The sequence below is a fragment of the Phytophthora sojae genome (assembly GCF_000149755.1).
Source record: "Phytophthora sojae unplaced genomic scaffold PHYSOscaffold_3, whole genome shotgun sequence".
Lineage (NCBI taxonomy): Eukaryota > Oomycota > Peronosporomycetes > Peronosporales > Peronosporaceae > Phytophthora > Phytophthora sojae.
Window position 1 is genome coordinate 4,134,434 of NW_009258117.1, and position 19,909 is coordinate 4,154,342.

At 57.5% G+C, this 19,909-nt stretch overlaps 2 protein-coding genes across 2 annotated transcripts; both read right to left on the bottom strand.

Moving 5' to 3' along the window:
* Nucleotides 1–12,761: 12,761 nt before the first annotated feature.
* Nucleotides 12,762–15,067, bottom strand: PHYSODRAFT_259675 (hypothetical protein; the record flags this gene model as incomplete). Its single annotated transcript, XM_009524985.1, has 5 exons — nt 12,762–12,811; nt 12,929–13,628; nt 13,733–14,015; nt 14,114–14,971; nt 15,057–15,067. The coding sequence occupies 5 exons, from the start codon at nt 15,065–15,067 to the stop codon at nt 12,762–12,764; spliced, it is 1,902 nt and encodes a 633-aa protein (XP_009523280.1).
* Nucleotides 15,068–16,350: 1,283 nt separating this feature from the next.
* Nucleotides 16,351–19,318, bottom strand: PHYSODRAFT_259380 (hypothetical protein; the record flags this gene model as incomplete). The annotated part of the gene is made up of 8 exons (XM_009524986.1): nt 16,351–16,780; nt 16,884–17,087; nt 17,284–17,392; nt 17,517–17,530; nt 17,646–18,357; nt 18,417–18,942; nt 18,978–19,095; nt 19,194–19,318. The coding sequence occupies 8 exons, from the start codon at nt 19,316–19,318 to the stop codon at nt 16,351–16,353; spliced, it is 2,238 nt and encodes a 745-aa protein (XP_009523281.1).
* Between the last annotated feature and the right edge of the window lie 591 nt (nt 19,319–19,909).

A 19,909-nucleotide genomic window follows, 5' to 3' on the forward strand; every position in this document is an offset into this window, starting at 1 on the left:
CAAGCATGAGCAAGAATCTGCTTTCGGTGCCACAGATCAACAAGAGTGGTCTGTTCCAAGTCGTGTTCGACAGCACCAAGATGCAGATTGCGCACAAGGGCTCCAAGCAAGTGGTGGCGACGGCAAACCTCGTGGATGGACTCTACTGGCTCCAGACGCCTCAGCGATCGGCGAATGCGGCGACCAGTGGGAAGACGGTCGACTTACACGCGCGTATGGGTCACGCTCCGGTGGAGGTGCTTCGCAAGATGGTCGACAACAACATGATCAAGGACGCGAAGGCACCTTCCAAGTCGAGTGGACCAAACGTGTGTCGCGGCTGCCAGCAAGGGAAAATGGTCCAGAAGCCGTTCCCAAGCAACCGTGACAAGCGTCACTACGACACGTTCGAGCTGCTCCACTTCGACGTGTGCGGCCCCATGGAAGAAGAGTCACTGGGTGGCAGCAAGTATCTGCTGCTGATCGTGGACGAAGCCAGCGGATGCATGAAGGGGTTCTGCCTGCGTGCCAAGTCGGAGAGCGAGGACTGCATCAAGATGTACGTCACGAAGGTGCAGACGCAGTTCGGCAAGAAGGTCAAGTTTGTGCGGCACGACGGAGCCCGTGAGTTCGCGGCCAACTCGCTCAAGGCCTTCTACGAAGTCGAAGGCATCGAGCAGCAAACCACGGTTCCGTACGCGCACCAGACCAACGGCACGGCAGAACGCGCCATCCGGACCATCGTCACGATTGGCCGCAGCATGCTGCATCACGCCAAGCTGGACAAGAGCTTCTGGGCTGAGGCGGCCATGACAGCCATCTACGTGAAGAATCGTCTGCCATCACCCAAGATCGAACACAAGACTCCGTTCGAGATCGTTTACAAGTCCAAGCCGAGTGTGAAGCACATGCGTGTGTTCGGATGCCAGACGTACATCCTGACGCCGAAGGAAAGACGGCGCAAGTGGGACCCCAAGGCTCGCGCCGGGCTGTTCCTCGGCTACGAAGAAGTGTCCAAGGCGTATCGAGTTTATGACATCGAGGCGGGGCAGGTGGTTATCAGTCGCGATGTCAACTTCGATGAGTCGACCTTTGGACTTTCGACACATACTTCGGATGAAGACGTCGATGATGCTGTGCTGGACTTGGACGCGCTGGACCTGGACGACAACGATGGACCGCGCCAAACGAGCTTCAAGCAGGCGGGGAAGCGCAAGTACCGACCGAGTGGCGACGACAACACTGCCAGAAGATCGCGCCCCGTTCGCCACCGAGCTGGCTTAGAAGAAGCAAGTGCGCCGGACGTATCCTCCTCGCGCCGAGCCGACCCCGACGAAGAAGAAAAGTCTGGGGACCAAGATGAAGACGACGACTCGACGCCTCCAGTGTTTTGGCGTGCCAGTGCCAACGCTGTGGAAGCAGCAGCCGATCTATCGGAGCCGACGACGTTCCAAGAGGCTGTGAACGGTCCTGATCAAGTGCACTGGCGCAAAGCGATCCGCGCGGAGCTCAAGTCGATGCGACTGCGTGGTGTGTTTCGAGCTGCCAAGTTGCCTAACGGATAACGCGCCATCGATACCAAGTGGGTGTTCAAGATCAAGCGCAAAGCGGACGGCTCGATCGAGAAGTACAAGGCGCGCCTCGTGGCCAAGGGCTTCAAGCAGAAGTACGGCATTGACTACACCGAGACGTTCTCGCCCGTGGTCAAGTATGTGACGCTGCGCATGGTGATCGCGATTGCTAAGTATTTTGGCTGGCCCCTCGACCAACTCGACGTGGTGACAGCATTCCTGTACGGGATAATGAAGGAGGTGGTCTTCTGCGTGGTTCCGGAAGGCGTCGAACTGGATGGTGACTTCGACTGCCTGGAACTGGTGAAGGCCATCTACGGTCTCAAGCAAGCTTCGCGAGTGTGGAACGAGACCTTCGACGAGTTCGTGTGCTCCATCGGCTTCCAAGTGTCGGCCTTCGATCCGTGCCTCTACATCAAGGTGGTGGACGGTCACTGCGTGCTTGTACTGGTGTACGTGGATGACGTACTGATTACCGGGAGTTCGCCCGAGCTGATCGCACGCACGAAGACCGACCTGAAGACGCGCTTCGAGATGACCGACAGCGGCAAGTGCGCGTTTGTTCTTGGGATCGAGTTGGTGGACGGCCCGGACGGCAGCGTGACCATGTGCCAGCGGCGATACGTGGACGACATCCTGAAGCGCTTCGCCATGGACGAGTGCAAGGCCGGGGTGAGTCCGGTGGACATGAGCACTCGACTGGTTCCAAGCGACGCGGCGACCAAGGTGAACGCTCCGTTTCGCGAAGCTGTTGGTGCTCTGATGCACCTGATGACCGCCACGCGCCCAGACATCACGTACGCCGTTGGCTATGTATCGCGCTTCATGGAGAATCCCCAAGCGGAACACTGGGTTGCGGTCAAGCGTATCTTTCGCTACCTGCAAGGCACCAAGACGCATGGGATCTGCTTCAAGCCGGGCGACAAGATCGACTTTCGTGGCTACTCGGACGCGGACTGGACCGGCGACCTCGCCGACCGCAAGTCCACTTCAGGCTACACGTTCATGCTCATGAGTGCGCCTGTGAGCTGGGGAAGCAAGAAGCAATCAAGCGTGTCGCTGTCCACGAGCGAAGCGGAGTACATCGCGCTCAGTCTGGCTATCCAAGAAGGCAAGTGGATTCATCGCCTGCTATGCGAGATTCTGGCGGCCGCTAATGAGACTGGACCCGAACTCATGATCCGCGAAGACAACCAGTCGTGCATCAAGATGACGAAGAACCCAGTGAACCACGGTCGCGCCAAGCACATCGACATCAAGTACCACCACATCCGCGATGAAGTCAAGCGCGGCGAAGTCAAGCTCCAGTACTGCGAGACTTCTGTGATGCTAGCGGACATCATGACGAAGGCGCTTGCGGGACCACGCCACACGGATCTGACGGTGGCTCTCGGCATTCGTGGGACTTCGCATTGAGGGGGCGTATTGAGGGTTGCTGGTCTTGGGTACTGTGTACCAGTTGTACCCATTAACCGGTTAACCCGAACCGGTCCAATCCGAACCCACGTTGATTATGGTGATTACGGTAAGTTGTTTACGCCACCGATGATTAGACGAGTAGGATGATTGGATGAACACCGGTGAGTGATGGTTGATTAGATGCACTAGGTGATAGGACGCAGGGTCGCGTGTCTATAACAGTAGGGTGTAAGCTCCAACAATTCAATCACTTTCGAATCTTCATTCTACCCCTCAAGTGCCTTCGCTCCGGTCCCGCCGTCTGCGACGTCCCTCCCTCCGCTTCGTCCGAGCTTCGTGTCCAAGATCCATACCTTCCATCATTGGAAATTCTGAACTGAACTGCCTATCTACCGGCGGCTCGTCTGCCGGCCAACCAACCAACCAGTATGCTGCACGCCTTTACCTCATGACGTCATCTGCTGTCTCCGTGCGGTGTCATCGTCCTTGTTACGGGCCTCCCCGTTCTGGATCTCCGTAAATACGCCATCGGGTTTCGTAATCAGTCGCCGGCCTTCTATACGGGACGCCGAGCTAGGGTGTCCCATAGTTCAAGTGGCTCACTCTCGGGTCACCTTCGGGTAACCTCCGGGTCCATCGCCTCACAATCCTTCAACCCGCATTACGACAGGCGCAAGCGAAGCGAGCAGCGCCTTCATATGGTACAGGTCGCGGACGAAGATTAGAGCTCGCTCGCGACGACTCAGGGATGATGAACTACGCCTGGGGCAACGCAGCCCAGGAGGGTAGACGAAAATGACTACTGCGGAAGATGGTGACCTGCACCTGGGGCAATGCAGCCCAGAAACGCAGACGAAGATGATTACTGCAGAAGACTTGCATGATTTTTATTTTTTTGAAACTGGACGTGACGATCTGGAAGAAGAATCAAGAAAACCTAAATACCCCAAGCGGAACGCACGTACGACTACAACCGTGAAAACTCAAGCAGCTTGAGTAGAACAAACACCTGCACCCGAAGACCCACCGTTCCTAGTCGTCACCATCCTCGCGAGCGTCACCCTGCAACTCAGCAGAAGCTGCAGCCTGTGCCAGCACTCGGAGGTGGTCCGAGTTGTTGAGAGCCACGTGAGAGGTAGCTGCAGACACCGGAGGCTCGCTTGGCTCAGGACCCGAAGACTCGTCAGAAGCTTGGGCAGGTTCACGGAAACCAGATTTCCAATCAGCCGCGATCTCGCTTGGCGTGAGGTCGGGACAAACGACGATCTGGCGCCCGACTTCCTCGCGCGTCGTGTTTGCAGGGACGAACAGCGGGAACCTTGGATTGCAGGGGAAGAACGTCGTGTTGTACGGATGCTGGGCAGGAACATCCACCCAGCCATTACGCCACGGCTCAGCCGCGTCCAACGCCGAAATCTCGCTGACCCAGTCAGTCGTCTTGGGCAGCCATGTGAGGTTGTCGAAAGGACAACCCAGCATAGAAGGCTCAAACAAAGACTCGGTGTGGAGAGCAGCGAACTTCGGTTCCTTGCTGACAAACCACCTCCAGACCTGGTAGATGATCTTGGCTCGGAACCGATCCCAGCGCTTGTTCCGCTCGGCAGCATACGCCAACCACTCAGCCTTGGTCTCGTCCAGCTCAGCTCGAACTTTGGCCTTCGCCTCAGGGGGCCAATTATTCCCTTCCAGCTCCTTGGTAGCGATCCGGAAGCAATTCCTTACGGCCGGAGCCGGAATCCAGTGGTAACGCTCCCAATCCGAGAACCCAAGATCAATATCGTCAGGATCCCTGTAGTGGGCCTACTTTGGCTCACTACTTTAGCTTACACGTGTGCGCGTGTATGTGAGGAAGCGTAGCTTAGTTTAAATTAGAGTTAATTATACTCGGGCCTCCGTGTATAGATTAATCTAAATAAACGATCCAAATAATGTTTTTGGGTTAAAATGAGAACTGCTATTTTTGTTTTGTTTCTGACTTCCTCGAAATGTAATATTCTAAGATAGGAATCTGCCAACGGCTGGTTGGCAGAATTCCAACGATATGCATGTCGCTCATTGGCTAAGAGATGCTGCTCTCAGCCAATAGGAATCCTAAGTCTCTATGGACCACCCGTCGTGGTGGTCGTAAATGTATGTAGCCTTTGGTGTGTTTACACCAAGGTCGAGAAAGTCTTTCGAACCTCTAACAGACGTCGTGTCTGTTAGAGTTACAAGTGACTGTAGCCACTTGTGCGTGTAACCCTGTTACACCATCCCCCCCTCAAGGTTAGACGCGCCGAGTCACGGCACGTCAATCAGGAAATTGACCATTCGTCAATTCTTCACGTTGAGAGAAAGAAAACTCGAGCTCATTGCGGAATGAGCTCGCCGAAGAAGACCGCCGTCGAAACAGAGGGGAATACCTCCGCCGGGATAGAGACTCTCTCTATACCCGAGTACCTCGAGCGTCACAAAGCAAAGCATGACGCTCTTGCTGCCAAGGCTGCGGCGGGGACAACTCAACCGGAGATTGTCCTCGAAGGTTCATCTGTAGTCAACGACGCTGTTGACTACGGGGACGGCGACGTGGAGATGGAAGAGGGCGAGGCCTCTTGTAGCAAGCGCAAGGAGTCTATCGACAGCGATAGTCTCGACCCGCATGCCGGGTCGAGACGCCCTCGTGAAGGAGACGACTCGGACGCTTCGAGCTCGAAGCGTTCGCGCGGCGAGAGCGACACTCCGCTCTCTGCTGCTGGGGCCTTAAGCTCCCCGCGTGAGGTGGCACCTTCAAGCTCTCCGCGCGCTGCTCAGGCAGCGCGCGATCCGTGGATGCCGTCTGCGTCAGAGATCGCAGACCGTGTTGGAAACACTGTGCCTCCAAACGAAATCCCGCTGTACGTATGCAGCGGGATCCACGGCGATGCTGTGGCGGAGGAGCAGCACTTTGATCCGTTAACGAATCAAAGGCGCGATTACTATATCGGACTCTTTCACGAGCTCCGATACTTCTCCAGCAAGAAGACCTATTCTCGCAGCAAAGTGCCTGAGTGGCAGGCACTTTGTCAAAGTTGGAATGCTTTTGTTGAGAACTTCAACAAGAAGCCGGCTGCTTACCGTGAGCGGGTAAAGCACGCCCGTGAACGCTTCGAGACATTCTCGACGCGCGGGAGGTTGGAGCAGCTCCACAGATCTTCTGTGGACGCTGGTATTCCATGCGCTGTGCCCGAAGGCCAACAGTGCACGTTATGTCTTCCGGGTGCGGCGCGCTTGAGCGACCGCGACCTAAACGGGTACACGACGATTCGTGTACCTGCGAGTCTCAAGGATCTCCGTGCCAAGTTCTTGGCACGTGAGGAACGCGACGATCGTGGGACTTCGGGCGCTGTAGGTGACCACAGCGCTCGCACTACCTTCGCGTCGGCAGTACGTGGTGAGCTTCATACGCCCTCACCATTTCCGGAACGTCCTGCAGCAGGACGTCCGGTGGCTCCCATGTATCTTGGTGGGGCGGAAACTTTCTCTAACGAATACGATAACGAACCGGCTGCCGGTTCGTTTTCGGGATACTATGGTTCACAATACGCTCAATAATCCAGCGTGTTGAGCCGCGGGCGTCGCGGATCGGAGGCGGTGGTGGTGGGAACACGCCCCGGGTATGGTCAACCTGTGGTTGACCTTGGTCCGACGCTCGAGAAGCGTGTCGCTGCTGTGGAACAGCATCTGAGCCGGGAGTTCGCCGCTCTGAAGCAGGAGGTGGCGATCCTGAGGGCTCAAGTCGCTCAGGGTTCGCAGACCGCATCGGGCATCCATCTCTGTCGACGTGGGAGGTCGCGTCGCACGCTTGGTCCAGCGCGTGAACGCGCTGGAGCAGAGGTTCGCTCCCGCTGGGGCTTCCGCTTCGGGCCAGCCGAGCTAGGTGGCTCGTGCTGCAGGTATGGCTTCAGCCGCCCGACGTAAAAGGTCGGATGGAGGCGCATGCTAGATGGAATGTCTAGCGTGTAGGCGTTGCCATGTCGTGCCAACACAGGGAACGGTCCGATGAAGCGCGGAGCGAGCTTGCTCGCCCCGAAGTCGGAAACTGCATGTTTAGGCAGGTTTTGAGTAGCTAACAAAACCAATGAACCCTTCTTGAATTCATTAGTGTTGCCCCTACCAACATTGTCTGCGTTCAGCTTCTGTCGGTCGACAGAAGCTGCAATAGTGTCTTGGACAAACCGAATGACGGCTTGTCTGCGCTGTAGGAAGTTGATTGCGTCCGAGCTGAACTCGTTCAGCTCGTTTCTAGCAGTAGGCCCGGCCTCTACTTTCGTCTTCGCGGTGTCTGTGGGCTGCACAGACCCGTTCTTCTTCTTCTTCTTCTTGCTCTTGTCGGCGTCTGTGTCCTGCACAGACGCGTGTTTCTTCTTTTTGCGCGTAGTCGCGGCTGACACTGTGCAAGTGTCAGCGGCATTCTGCGGCTGCTGCGGTGCAGTCGGAGATCCTCCCCCACTTAAGGAAGGAGCCACCATCCCGAGTAGACTCGGGAGGCGTGGGTGCCTCATGTCCCGCAGTCGGTGCATCGTGATACTCATACATGATCCTGAGTCGCAGGTCATGGTCATTGGGCACGACAACGCGGACCGCGTTGTCGTCGACTGCACTGTAGAGTAATAACCCGTCGTGCACCCGATAACGGTGTACACGAGCACGAAGATGCTTCGGCAGCTTCTGACAAGCTTGGTCAGAAGGCGCTGAGACGTAGGCCAGCAAGAGCTTCGCGTCCGCGTCGTGCGTGCACGCGACCTTCACGTCGTCCAGCAGTGACGATGTCGGGGTGCTCGATCGCATGGCGTCAATGACATTGACGTCGGCATCAGTCGTGGCGTAGTCAGGTCGACGCGAGAGCGCGTCAGCCACCACATTGAGTCTTCCGGGTTTGTACTCAACCCGGAAGTTATACTCTGCGAAGAATGAGAGCCATCTCGCCATCCGTTGCGAGATGTGCGGCGACTTCACAGCCGTTCGCAACGATGCGTGGTCCGTATAGACCACGAACGGTTTGCTTCCGAGTAGATACACTCGGAACTTCGCGAGTGCGTACTTCATGGCAAGGAGCTCCTTGTCATGTACCGGATAGTTGCGCTCAGCTGGCTTCAGCTGACGCGATTGGTAGTAGACGACACGATCACGACCCTCGTGATCGTGCTGCATCAACGCACATCCGATTGCGAAGTCGGATGCGTCACACACAACGTGGAATGGGCGATCTTGGTCGACCACCGCCAAGATCGGCGCCTCAGTCAAGTCCCGCTTGACTGCATCGAAGGCCTGCTGACACTCAGCAGTCCAAACCCACTCGGCGTCCTTCTTCAGGAGCTGTGACAGCGGGCGTATCATGCCCGCGTAGTCCTTCACGTACTTGCACAAGTACGTGGCCAAGCCAAGGAACTGCCGCAGTTCCTTGACGTTCGACGGCGTCGGCCACTCATTGATCACTCTGACCTTCTCAGGGTCAGGGCGCACACCGTTCTTCCCGACGAGACACCCGAGCACGGGTATCTCGCTCGCCCCGAAGATGCACTTCTTCAGGTTCGCATAGAGCTTGTGCTTGCGCATGTGCGCAAGCAGCTTCCGGAGATGCACCTTGTGCATCTCAACATCGCTCATCCCGTCCGCAGCCCGGCTGTGGACGAACACATCGTCGAAGTATGTCGGTGCGAAGTTGCGCACCGAGTGCAACAAGTGCGTCACGCACCTGTTGAAGGTCGCAGGGGCGTTCTTTAGACCCTGCGGCATCACTAGCCACTCCCAGAGCATGCCGCTCGGCGTGCTCACAGCCGCGAGAGGGATATCGCTCTCACGCATGAGGATCTGATAGAACCCATCGCGCAGATCAAGAGCACTGTAGATAGTGCTCCTGGCCATCGAATCGATGATGACATCTTTTCGCGGTATCGGTGTCTGCGCCGGTATCGTCGCATCGTTCAGCTTGTTGTATGCATGAACGATGCGCCAACCGCCCTGTGGCTTCTTGACACAGAACGTCGGAGCACTGTGCGGGGATTTCGATTCCCGCACTTGTCCAGCTTTGCGACGACTCTCAATAAAGCCGTCGATCGCCTTGACCTGCTCTCGCGGCAGTGACCACTGCCGCGTGACACAGTACTTTGTCCCCGGCACGAGATCAATCTCGTGCTGGATGCCCTTGTCCTGCGGAAGCTCCGCAGGGATCTCTTCCGGAAGCACGTCAGCGTGCTCCCGTAGAATCTCGTAGAAGGGACTCGTCTTCAGCGAGTCCCCGCTCTGCTCCTCAAAGCGCTCCTTCTTAGTCTTCGCACTGAGAGTGTCCTCGCTTTCAGTGGTGCTCTCCATGAAGAACTGCCTCAGTTCGTCACTCTCGCTCTTCGTTTTCTCGGCGTCCGAGAGAATGCATATTTGCTCGATGCGTCCATCGTGCAAGCCACGCGCGAAGCGCTTCCAGCTCATGACTGGAAGCGAAGTCAACTCCGACGCTTGCGTCGGAGGGTTAGCGAGAGTCATCTCCCTATACCGGAACCCGGCACAGGTACGCGTCAAGACGTTCAGCGTCTCGACGTCCGGCTTCTCAGCCTCCGTCTGCCCGGCAGACATTTCCTGTAGCGTCTCGGCCCCAGGCCGAGACTTGCGCATCGACCTTCGCATGCGCCGTCTTCTTGTTTTGCGGAGCCCGGCTCCGCTTGGTTCGTGACCTCGTCCAGGCCCAGCCGTGGCCGGGTGTTCTTCTTGTATACCGCCGGCGGGTACATCCCGCGGGCGAGCGACTTCAAGCCCGGCTTGGTCGCCCGGCGCTTCGTCGTGCAGCTCGGCTGCACAAGTTTTTCCGGTACGGGACGTTTGCAACCGTCCGCACCGCCTGCAGTGTCGGCTCCCAGAGCCGACACGCCATCCTTACCTCGACGCCTGTTATTGGCGGAGCCCTCCATTACACAGGGTGCGTCGGCTCCCCGAGCCGACGAATCAAATTTGTCCATGCTATCGACTCCCGGAGTCGATGCGACTTCAATACCTCGACGCCAACCATTGGCGGAGACACCCATTACGGAGGGTGCGTCGGCTCCCCGAGCCGACGAATCAAATTCACCCAAGCCATCGACTCCCGGAGTCGACGGTGTTACGTCACCTTGGCTCTTATTATTGGCCAGACCTGATCCAATCAGATTCGCATCAGCCTCCACGGCTGAGGCGTGTGACTCGTCTGCGTCATCCGTGCCCCTTGAGGTCGGAGACTCTTCCTGATTCGCTGAAAAGCGGGTGTCGATCCCCGAGATCAACACATTTTCTCCTTCAGCCGTCGGCGGCGACGCCGACGCTTGCTGCTCTTGCGCGTGTGCTCGCGCGCGCCCAGGGTGTTCCGGGACAGCGGCATTAGGCGCTGTCTCGAGTGGGGAGTCGCGCGCACCTGTCGGTGCGTGCGTAGCGGCAACAGGGCCATCGCTCACTGTTCCGCTGTCGCGACCGAAGCGCACGAGAGTGCGCTTCTCCCAATCGATGACCGGATCATGCCGTGAAAGCCATGGCATGCCCAATACAATGTCAAACTTATCGTCCAGATCCAGGACGATAAACGTCTCGACAAACTCTTGATCTTCATACGTGAAGCGCACGCGTACCATGCGCTTCTCGGTCTTCACGACGGCACCCGTTGTCAGTCGTACTTCCAACATACTTCGAGGTATCTTTAAATCCTCGAAGTCAAGCCTTGATAGACTTCGCAGTCGAACAAAGTTCTTCGACGCGCCAGAATCTACCAAAGCACGGAGAGAGCCGCTTGCTCTCATCGAGTTCACATTCAGGATGATAAGGTCATGCTTGTCATCTTGGTTCTTACAGTGAGAATGAACCTCACTGGGGGCTGCAGTCCTCAGTGTCGCGTGTCCAAGGTCGACACGCGGAACTGCATTACCAGTAGGGCGCCCCGCGCCTACTGGCGTCCAGCGTTTTTTGGTAGGTTGCGACGGTGCCCGGCACCGCCGCGATAGCCACCCTGCTGGTGCACGGGGGCCGTGCACTCCCGAGCAAAGTGACCGATTCTACCGCATCGGTAGCATCGCACATTGTTTCCTTGCGACTGCTGGGGTCCAGCGGTTGCAGCACTCGAGAGGTCCATGGGTTCTGGGCCTCCGGTCCTCACTACCGGGCGTGGCTGTGGCGTCGGCACATGTGCATGCAGCTTAGCCTGCCACAGACTAAACTCCTCCTGCATTGCGAGAGTAATTGCAGCTTCGAGAGTACTCGGGTACTCACGGAAGAGATAGGTCTTCACAGGCCCATCTCTCAGCCCCTTCATGAACGTGACGACCTTGGTCGTCTCGTCGATCGGATTGGTCACGATGTTCGAGACCAAGTACCGTGCTCTCTGAGCGTAAGCATGGACATCATGCTTGCCCTGCTGCAGGTCGAGAACCTCCGCCCTCGACCGGAACTCGTTTTGCGGTGGCTCAAGCGCTTGTCTGAACTCTTCCTTGAAACCCTCGTACGTGCTGAAGCACGTAGGATCCGAGAGTCGGCGTCCATACGCCCAACTTCTTGCACGTCCGCCAAGACATGACATGGCGAACGCAACCTTCGACAACGGGTCGACGATACGTCGAGCCGCAATGGCAGTGTCGAGTTCGACAAGCCAACGGAGGAGAGGTTCACCCTCTCTTCCGACATAGTTGCTCACATTGAGCTTCAGCGATTGCGCGCGTGGTGTCGTCCCGGACGACACCGCGGTAGTAGCAGCAACATCGCGTTGCTCCTTCAGGATGAAACCCAGAGCAACACCGTGTTGCTCTGTCGGCGTTAGCGTACGCAGCATCGTAGCTACAGCCGCCTCACCAATGACTGTTGACAGTCGTTGGAGGGCCTCCCACTCTGGATCCGACAGGTGGGGACAGTCAGCGCGTACAACGTGAGTTGCAGGCGTAGTGGAGCTTTCCATGGGCACCTCTGTATCCATGGGAAGGTTCTCAGCTCCGTGTTCGTGCGGTGACGTACGAACTCAGGTAGTCGGTCGTTGGACGGACTACAAAGTGCTACCAGGTGTAGTGGGCCTACTTTGGCTCACTACTTTAACTTACACGTGTGCGCGTGTATGTGAGGAAGCGTAGCTTAGTTTAAATTAGAGTTAATTATACTCGGGCCTCCGTGTATAGATTAATCTAAATAAACGATCCAAATAATGTTTTTGGGTTAAAATGAGAACTGCTATTTTTGTTTTATGTTTCTGACTTCCTCGAAATGTAATATTCTAAGATAGGAATCTGCCAACGGCTGGTTGGCAGAATTCCAACGATATGCATGTCGCTCATTGGCTAAGAGATGCTGCTCTCAGCCAATAGGAATCCTAAGTCTCTATGGACCACCCGTCGTGGTGGTCGTAAATGTATGTAGCCTTTGGTGTGTTTACACCAAGGTCGAGAAAGTCTTTCGAACCTCTAACAGACGTCGTGTCTGTTAGAGTTACAAGTGACTGTAGCCACTTGTGCGTGTAACCCTGTTACAATCCCCGTACCCTCGAAAGTTGCTCCAATACCCGTTAACTCGAGTCGTCGGGGGCGCTCGCTGGGAGACCTTGACAGAAGGATCAAATCCATGGATGTCGAACAAACATGCGTACTCCGGGAGACGCCGGCGAAGCTGCTGCCATGGGTGGTCCGGGTTCTTGAAGTTTTTAAACGCCTTGATCCCAGCAGCCGTGGCAGCAATCCGAGCATCCCCGGGAATAGGAGTCGGCAACTCGCAATTCAAAATCTGGATCCAGCACTTGGAAGCGCCAGGAAACCGGAATTCAGGAGCCAAGTATGGAATGGCTCAGTTCAACACGTGTTTGGAGTAACGAGCAGTGGGCAGCACATCTCGGGCTGCAGGCGAGGCAGACAGAGAGCGTGCAGAACTTGAGCTTGGTCCTGGGGCCGATGACTGCGTAGTGACTACTTGGCGCGCTGACGACTTATGGCGAGGCTTAGCCGGTTTCTTACCTCGAGCACGAGTCGTCGGAACCTTCTGAGATGCTGCATTTGCAGACCGGTGAGCCGATGAGACAGCGACTGAGGTGTCCGTCGACTCAGCAGAAGCAGCAGAAACAGCCGGAAGAGAAGCTGATGACTCAGCGCTGGCGGGAGGCAGAGCTGGCGCTGATGACGAGAGGTCAGTGGAACCCGATGACGACAGACCGCCAGCAACCGGAGGTGACGGAGCTGGAACTACAGCAACCACCTCAACGCGCTCTCCCTCCCACTCGTCGAGTTCCTCCTCATCAGCAGAAGCAGCACTGCCATCAACCACTGAGTCGTCAACCAGACCCTCCGTCAATCCAGCATCCGAGTCATCTCCGAACCACTGAGGCACCGCCGGTGACTGCTCGACTGAAGCTGACTGCTGGTCCGTCTCTCCGCGGTCAGCCTGATGACTCAAGCCACCAACTTGTGGATCGTCACCGGAACCGGGGACTGGGACAGCAGCTTGGACAGAAGCTTCCACAGAAGCAGCAGGCGGCGCAGAACCAGGAACAGAGGGCGCGGTAGCCTTCGCGACTGGGGCAGGACTCGTGGGCGGAGAGACGCTGGAACCGTTGAAACGCGCGTAGACCGGAGAGCCGCGGGGCACCGACGCAGAACGACTTCGTGCCCAGCGAGACTCCTTCCTCTTCTTGAGCAACTTCTTGGGCTTCTCCGACGACTTCCTCACGGGAGACGATGGCGCCGATGACCCAGCCGATGATAAGTCTTGCGAGCCTTCGATCCTGAGCGACTCGGCCGAGCTGGGGAAGCAGCAGCACTGACGTAGCCCGAGTCTTCGCGAGACCTCTTGCGGGACGAGAACCGTGGAGAAGACGATGACCGACACGACGCGCGGGATTTCTTGACTGCAGTGGCAGATGTCCTCGGAGTGGTCTTGTTGGCACCAGCGGGAGTGTCCTTGCGCAAGGGATCCCCGATGGAGTCATTCAGTGAGAAGGCAGTCCGAGCCAAGTCTTCGGCGATATCTCTGTCAGGCTTGGAGCGGTCTGCTGTACGGTACTGCTTCTGCAAATTTGCGAGAGACTCGGGAGTAAGATCCAGCAAGCTCCAATTGAGTTCACCAGTCGAGATACCTGCAAGCAAGATGAGTCATCGAAACAAAGTCAGCAAACATAAACCAAGTGACGACCAAGTGGCGACTACGAGCCTTCTACAGCGAGGACCAGGACGTCGGGGTCCATTTCTTCCAGCTGCACGTGAGCGCGAAGCGTCTTGTTGGCACGGGTCAGCCGCTTCACTTGCTCTTCGAGGTCCTCATTGCGGCGGCGAAGGCGAGCTGGTGCGGTGTCGTCGGCGGCGTCCGAGCGAGCTAGCAGATCGTGCAAGCGCCTGCTTTGAGCAGTCGACGAAGCAACGGCCGCCTTGTAGACCTCCTGCTCACGCTTTAGCTGAGCTAGAGTCCGAGCTTGCGAGTCTTCGGCCACCCTGACACGATTCTCCTGCCGCTTGGAACACTCTCTGTAGCCATCCACGGCGGCGTTCGACGACTCGAGCTCGACGATGTAATGAGCCTCCAGCTGGCGAAGATGCGCGACCTCCTTCTTCAGCTGTGCGATCTCGTCGTTCGCGTTCTTCAAGAATACCTTCTGGTTCTCCAAAGAGTACGTCTGCGACCGCAACCGATTCTCGGCAGCAGCCTGCGCTGACTCAGCAGAGTGCAGCCGGGCGCGCATAGTTGCCGTGTCCAGCGTCGAGCCTTCGCCAACATCCATATTCGGCTCCGCAGCAGTAACCACTTCATCGAGGTTCCGGGCCGACGCCAGGCGAGAACCCACGCGGCGATCACCACGGATGCTCGGTCCCAGCTGCAGATTCACCGAGAGACGGCCGAGAGACTCCAGCTTCGAGCTCAGCACCGCGTAACTTGACCACGGCCGCGCGAGTTGTCGGGGACAGGCTGAGAAGACCAGGAGACCCAGGGCGAGATGTTGCCGGGGTTCCCGAAGACTCGTGGCCACGCACAGCCTCGACAAGTGGCTGCAGAGGGACGCCACCAGCCGACTGCAGATATAAGCAGACGCATCAACGAGAACAACATCAGCATGAGTGAAAAGAAGGAGGACGCATGCAGAGACGGGGTACGCACCTGCGCGGCATCGTATGGACGCGGAGTACCGGCAGTCGTCGACCCAGCGCGAGCAGAAGACGACGACCGAGAAGGCGAAGGCGCAGCAGAAGCCTGACCGAAGAGGCTGCCACCTGAACTCGACGCGGCAGGAGCCTGCCGCCAGCAGAACAAGCGCACACGCGTGAGGGTGAGCAGTCGACGGCACGAGCAGAAGACCAGACGCAGCACGTACCATGTCAGCAGGATCGACACCGAGCGCTCGGAACGCGCGGGCCAGCGCAGCCTTCGCGGCGCGAGAAGACCCAGCCGTGGTAGCGCGAAGACACCGGGAGCACCCTGACGCTCACCAAGTGTCGTGGCTCGCGACACGGAGTGGGCAGCTGTGGTGTCGAGAAAGTTGAGTGAAGCTCACGGCAGCCCCGCGGCATTCGGCGTCAACTCAACTGGCGGATCGAGGCACATCGCCATTCGTTCGATGGTGTTCGACGGCCGCTGATTGGGCAGTCTGGACAGATGACGAAGACTCGTCGACACTCAAGCTCAAGCCGTGGTGTGTCCACACAACACCGGGACTTCAAGGACGACTCGAACCTACGGCGAGCTTTGGCCTGAGTTCCGCACCTACGGCGACTCTTCGAGTCATCGGGAGGCCGTCCGATCTTTCAAGAGGGCTCTGAAGAGTCGGGTGGTTACCTGGAAGATCCAAAACGGACACGTCTAGACTAGTTATTTGTATTGAACCATAGGAAAGAGAAGATAGAACAGATAAGCCCTTTGGGCAACAAGAACAGAACAGCTTTCCTCCCAACCACTCAAGGAAGACGTTCGGGCTATCGGTGAGTTCCCGTAGCAATTGGATAAACCTGTTGGTAGGATTATGACTGTCGGTGGACGCGCCTGCTAGTATCGTAGCGTGTGTTTACCCGTGGTCAGGCCAAGAGAAGAGAAGAGGTGGCCGTGTATACGAAGGGCGAGTCATCGCCGTGTAGTGGAGGAGCGAGAGCGCACTCCATTTATCCTTCCCGCCGGAGTATAGCTCCGGCACCCTCGTATCAAGCCGTGACTGGCTGGGACCCTTCCTTCCTGAGGGCCTGCGAGGTTTATATTGTGTGTGAGAGCGTGCCAGCCTTTGCTCGTGGCTGGGGACGCTGGGGTTCCGTCAGTTGACTAAGCGGAAACACGGTGCACAGAGGAAACATCAACCCGATACAAGGGAAAGTTCCTGGACCTTCAGGTTCTAACCCTAACAAGCCCATTGAGTCATCGGGACTTGGTGGGTGTTGTTGGTGGGGAAAGTGTGCTATTATATAATTTACTGCGTGTTCCTACGCGACATGTTCCAGTGCACCCGAGCCGGCTCGCGCATGTCCAACGCAGCAAGCTGGGTCTCCAAGTCATAGCACATGGGCCCCTCGAGAACCGTGGCCCTGGGATCCTCCCAAATCCAGTGGCAGCACTTGTCAGGAATCTTCCAGAGACCTGGCTCGTGCAGTAACGAGGGTATGAATCCAGGGGTGTTGTGAGAGCGCTCCATGAGTGTCTTGAACGCTCCGCGAAGTGCATTCCGACGGGCCTTGCGCTGCGATTCCATGCGGATATCTGCCGTGGCCTCGGTTGGGATGGGCACCCAGTGTCCCCGTTCCCAGATTGCTTGTGCGTGCTTGCGCATGGCGTCCACGATGTCCTCCACCAGTTTGAGTGCCTTCGCTGTGAGCAAGCTTCGCTCGTGGAAGTAGAATACCCTGAAACATCGTCTCCCACGGCGCGGAATCCAGAATTGCTTGGTATGCCTTGTGGTTCCAGCGGTCATGGACGACATCGTATGAGTACTTGTGGATTTCATACTCTGGAAACCCAGGAGTCTGGCAGGACGCACTCTTGGTCGAGCTTGGATACAACACCAGGATACCGTGGATGCGCCAGGAGGTCTCGTCATCTTCGGGGACCTCGGCTGTCCTCAAGTCTTCAACGGTGAGCTCTGCGTATGACTTGCGAGCGAGCGTCGATGGTTTCTTGGGACGCGTAGGGGCCTTGGTCTCCTGAGTTGCACTGGAACCCTGAGTACCAGAAGTGTGTTTCTGGGACTCCTTGCGACGCTGCTTCTTAGGCTTTGGGTTGGAACTCTGGGATTTCCCGCTGGACCCAGAACGCGGACGCTTGACAGGAGGCTTGGATTCCAGGGGGTTTTCGACTTCTTCGTCGTCGTCCTTTTCTCTTCCTCCTCGACGTCCGCATCGGCGGCCACCTGAATTTCAGGGGCTCTTCCTCCTCGGAACTTCTGCTGGTGTCTTCCTCTGGGTCTTGAGCAGGAGGCTTGTAGTCGGGGTCGTTCTCAATGTCGTCCACCGTGGAGTCTGCGTCTTCGTCAGGATACACCAAGTGATCGTCGAGGTTTCCCCAGGGTGGCGGAGTGTCACCACGTCGAAGGCGCCGATCCAGACGCTCGTCCGCCATTTCGTAGTAGACCTCAGGGCGTACTTGCTCCAGGGAGTCTGGTCGAGACGACGCCAGTACATCATGCTCACGAGCATCTTGATCAGCTGCGGCTGCCGGAAATGCCCGTGAGCCGCCTAGTCGCTGCCGACCCACTCCATGGCTGTGTCGTACTTGAGCCCAGCAAGAATGGCCTGACGCACGTCTGGCCGAACTACCTTCCAGACGACACCCCCAGGGAGCATCGTGTGTGCGGCCTCCTTGGGCACCACAGTCTTCTCGCCGGCGCGACGCACAGAGTCGCGGCCAGGCTGATGATTCTTGGGACGACGCTGGACCTTGTGAACCTTGGAGCTTGCGGACTTCGACTGTGTGTCTGGCGCTTCAGAGTCCCGTGATTTACTGGAGCCTTGACCCTTCTTGGAACCCTGAGACTTCTTGGAATCCTGAGTTTTGCCCCCGGTCTTCGAACCGCTGCGAGACTTGCTGGCAGGACCCATGAGATCCAGAATTTCAGGACGACTGGACGATCCAGACCCTGAAGACGGAGGCATACGCGTACTTTTCTCTGGATACGGGGCCACCGCAGCCTTGCGCTTGTCCATGGCCGTGACGTTGATGACTGTGCCCCAGGATCCAGGAGGATTCGCGTCATTGATGCAGAACTTGAAGAGGTCGTGGAGACGCTCCCAATTACCCGTGAATTCAGTGTGTTCCTGCAAGAAGTCAGAGAACTTCCAGGGATCCACAGCAGCAGACTCGAGTCGCGATTTCAGGATCCGCACCTGAGCCTCAGAGTCCGCCAGGCGCGTCTTGAGCTGCGCCTTCTCGGATTCCAGGGAATCAATCTCGTCCTGGTATCGCGCCTTCTGCTCCTGCAACGCAGCTTTTTGCTGGTCCCCGGCGGAATCCGCCTTGCCCAGGGCCTCTTGAACCTCCAGTCACATGTGAATTTCCAGGAGCGCTTCCATTCCTTGTACTTGCGCCGCGTGTCGACCGTGTCTTGGACAGCGGAAGCACCCTGCTGGGAATCAGCCAGGGAACGCATGTGCCTATAGGCTTCAAGGACGCGACGCAGGTAACCAGTCATCTTGAACACGCGTTCAGCGAGCCTTCTGCTGTTGAAGTGACGCAGGAGTGAAGCCATCTCGCGTCGAATACCGATGGAATTCAGGGTGTTGTCCAGCTCGAATGCCGAAAGAGGCGAACGACGTGGACATAGGATATCGATCCCAGCGTCGGCGCCACAGACTTCCTTCAACCCCTGAAGATCCTCGTCGGAGAGCTCCTCGATGCCGACCAGCGTAGTCGCGTCGCCGTAGCCTTCCATGGCGAACGCGACCGCACGAATGTCGTTCACGATCCCGGAGACTCCCACGAGATACGCGTTGGTCTTGAGATTCGGCGGAGCCGGCAGCTTCCAGTGCGGTGGGCGTTCAGGGACCAGGAAACTAGGGAGGTCGACCTCCTCCTGCCGAAGCATGCCTGCGAAGATGAGCCCCTGACGTCCTCCAGCGTCGCGTGGCGTGGCGTTTTGAACTCAGGAGCGCCCTCCATGTTCATGTCAGAAGAGGCATTGCCATCGGCCTCGCGCATGTCCGCGTCAGAGGTCTTGCCCGCGTCGCTGGAGAAGGAGACGTGCTTGGTCGCGCCCGTCTTGGCGTTGCCCGACGAAGTGTCGCCGGACGCTGAGTTCCCCGCCTGATCACTGCCACCACCCACCAGTGCGGCGTCCGCAGGGGCGTCGCCGGCGCGCTGCTGTGTTGGAGGAGGCGCGCTGCCGGGGGACGCCGTGCCTTGAGCTGGCGCCGTCGCTTGCTTGCCTCTAAAGGCGCGCTCTCCGCCATGTTGACGATCTGTGAAATGGCGATGTGACCGCGCATTGCCCGTTGGAGTTTTTGTGTTTGAGAGGAGAACCTTGAAGATAGGCCCTGACCAACCGTTGGGGAGACAGGGTGCCGCCAAAGTGAATGAAATCCTGGGAGTCGACAGAGTGCAACGGCCGTATCGAAGTGGACAGTGGATTGCCCTCTGTGGTTTTGTGGCGTGGCCATGGTTCACCAGTTCGGAGCGATTTCCTCTTTGATGGACCCGGACCAGGAGCGGTTGACACGAGGCGGTCCCCAGGAAATTGCCGACGAGGTGCCGTCACCTCTGTGACTTGGAGTTTGTATGGATGCTGATTGGTGGATGACTTGGATATGGCGCGGCTGTACCCGTGTGACATGGATGGCGACTGTGGGAGAGAAGTGATTTCTCGGGATGAATCCAGCGCCGGACCGCAGATGGGCCCAACTGGCTGGAAGTGTGAATCCTGGGAGTGCACGCCCAGGATTTCAGAGAACACTCAGTCCAGCCGCGGACTTCACCTTACGATGAGTGCCTAAAGTCTGGCGGAAAGTATCTCTGGCGAATGTTTCCCAGAATACACCTCATCT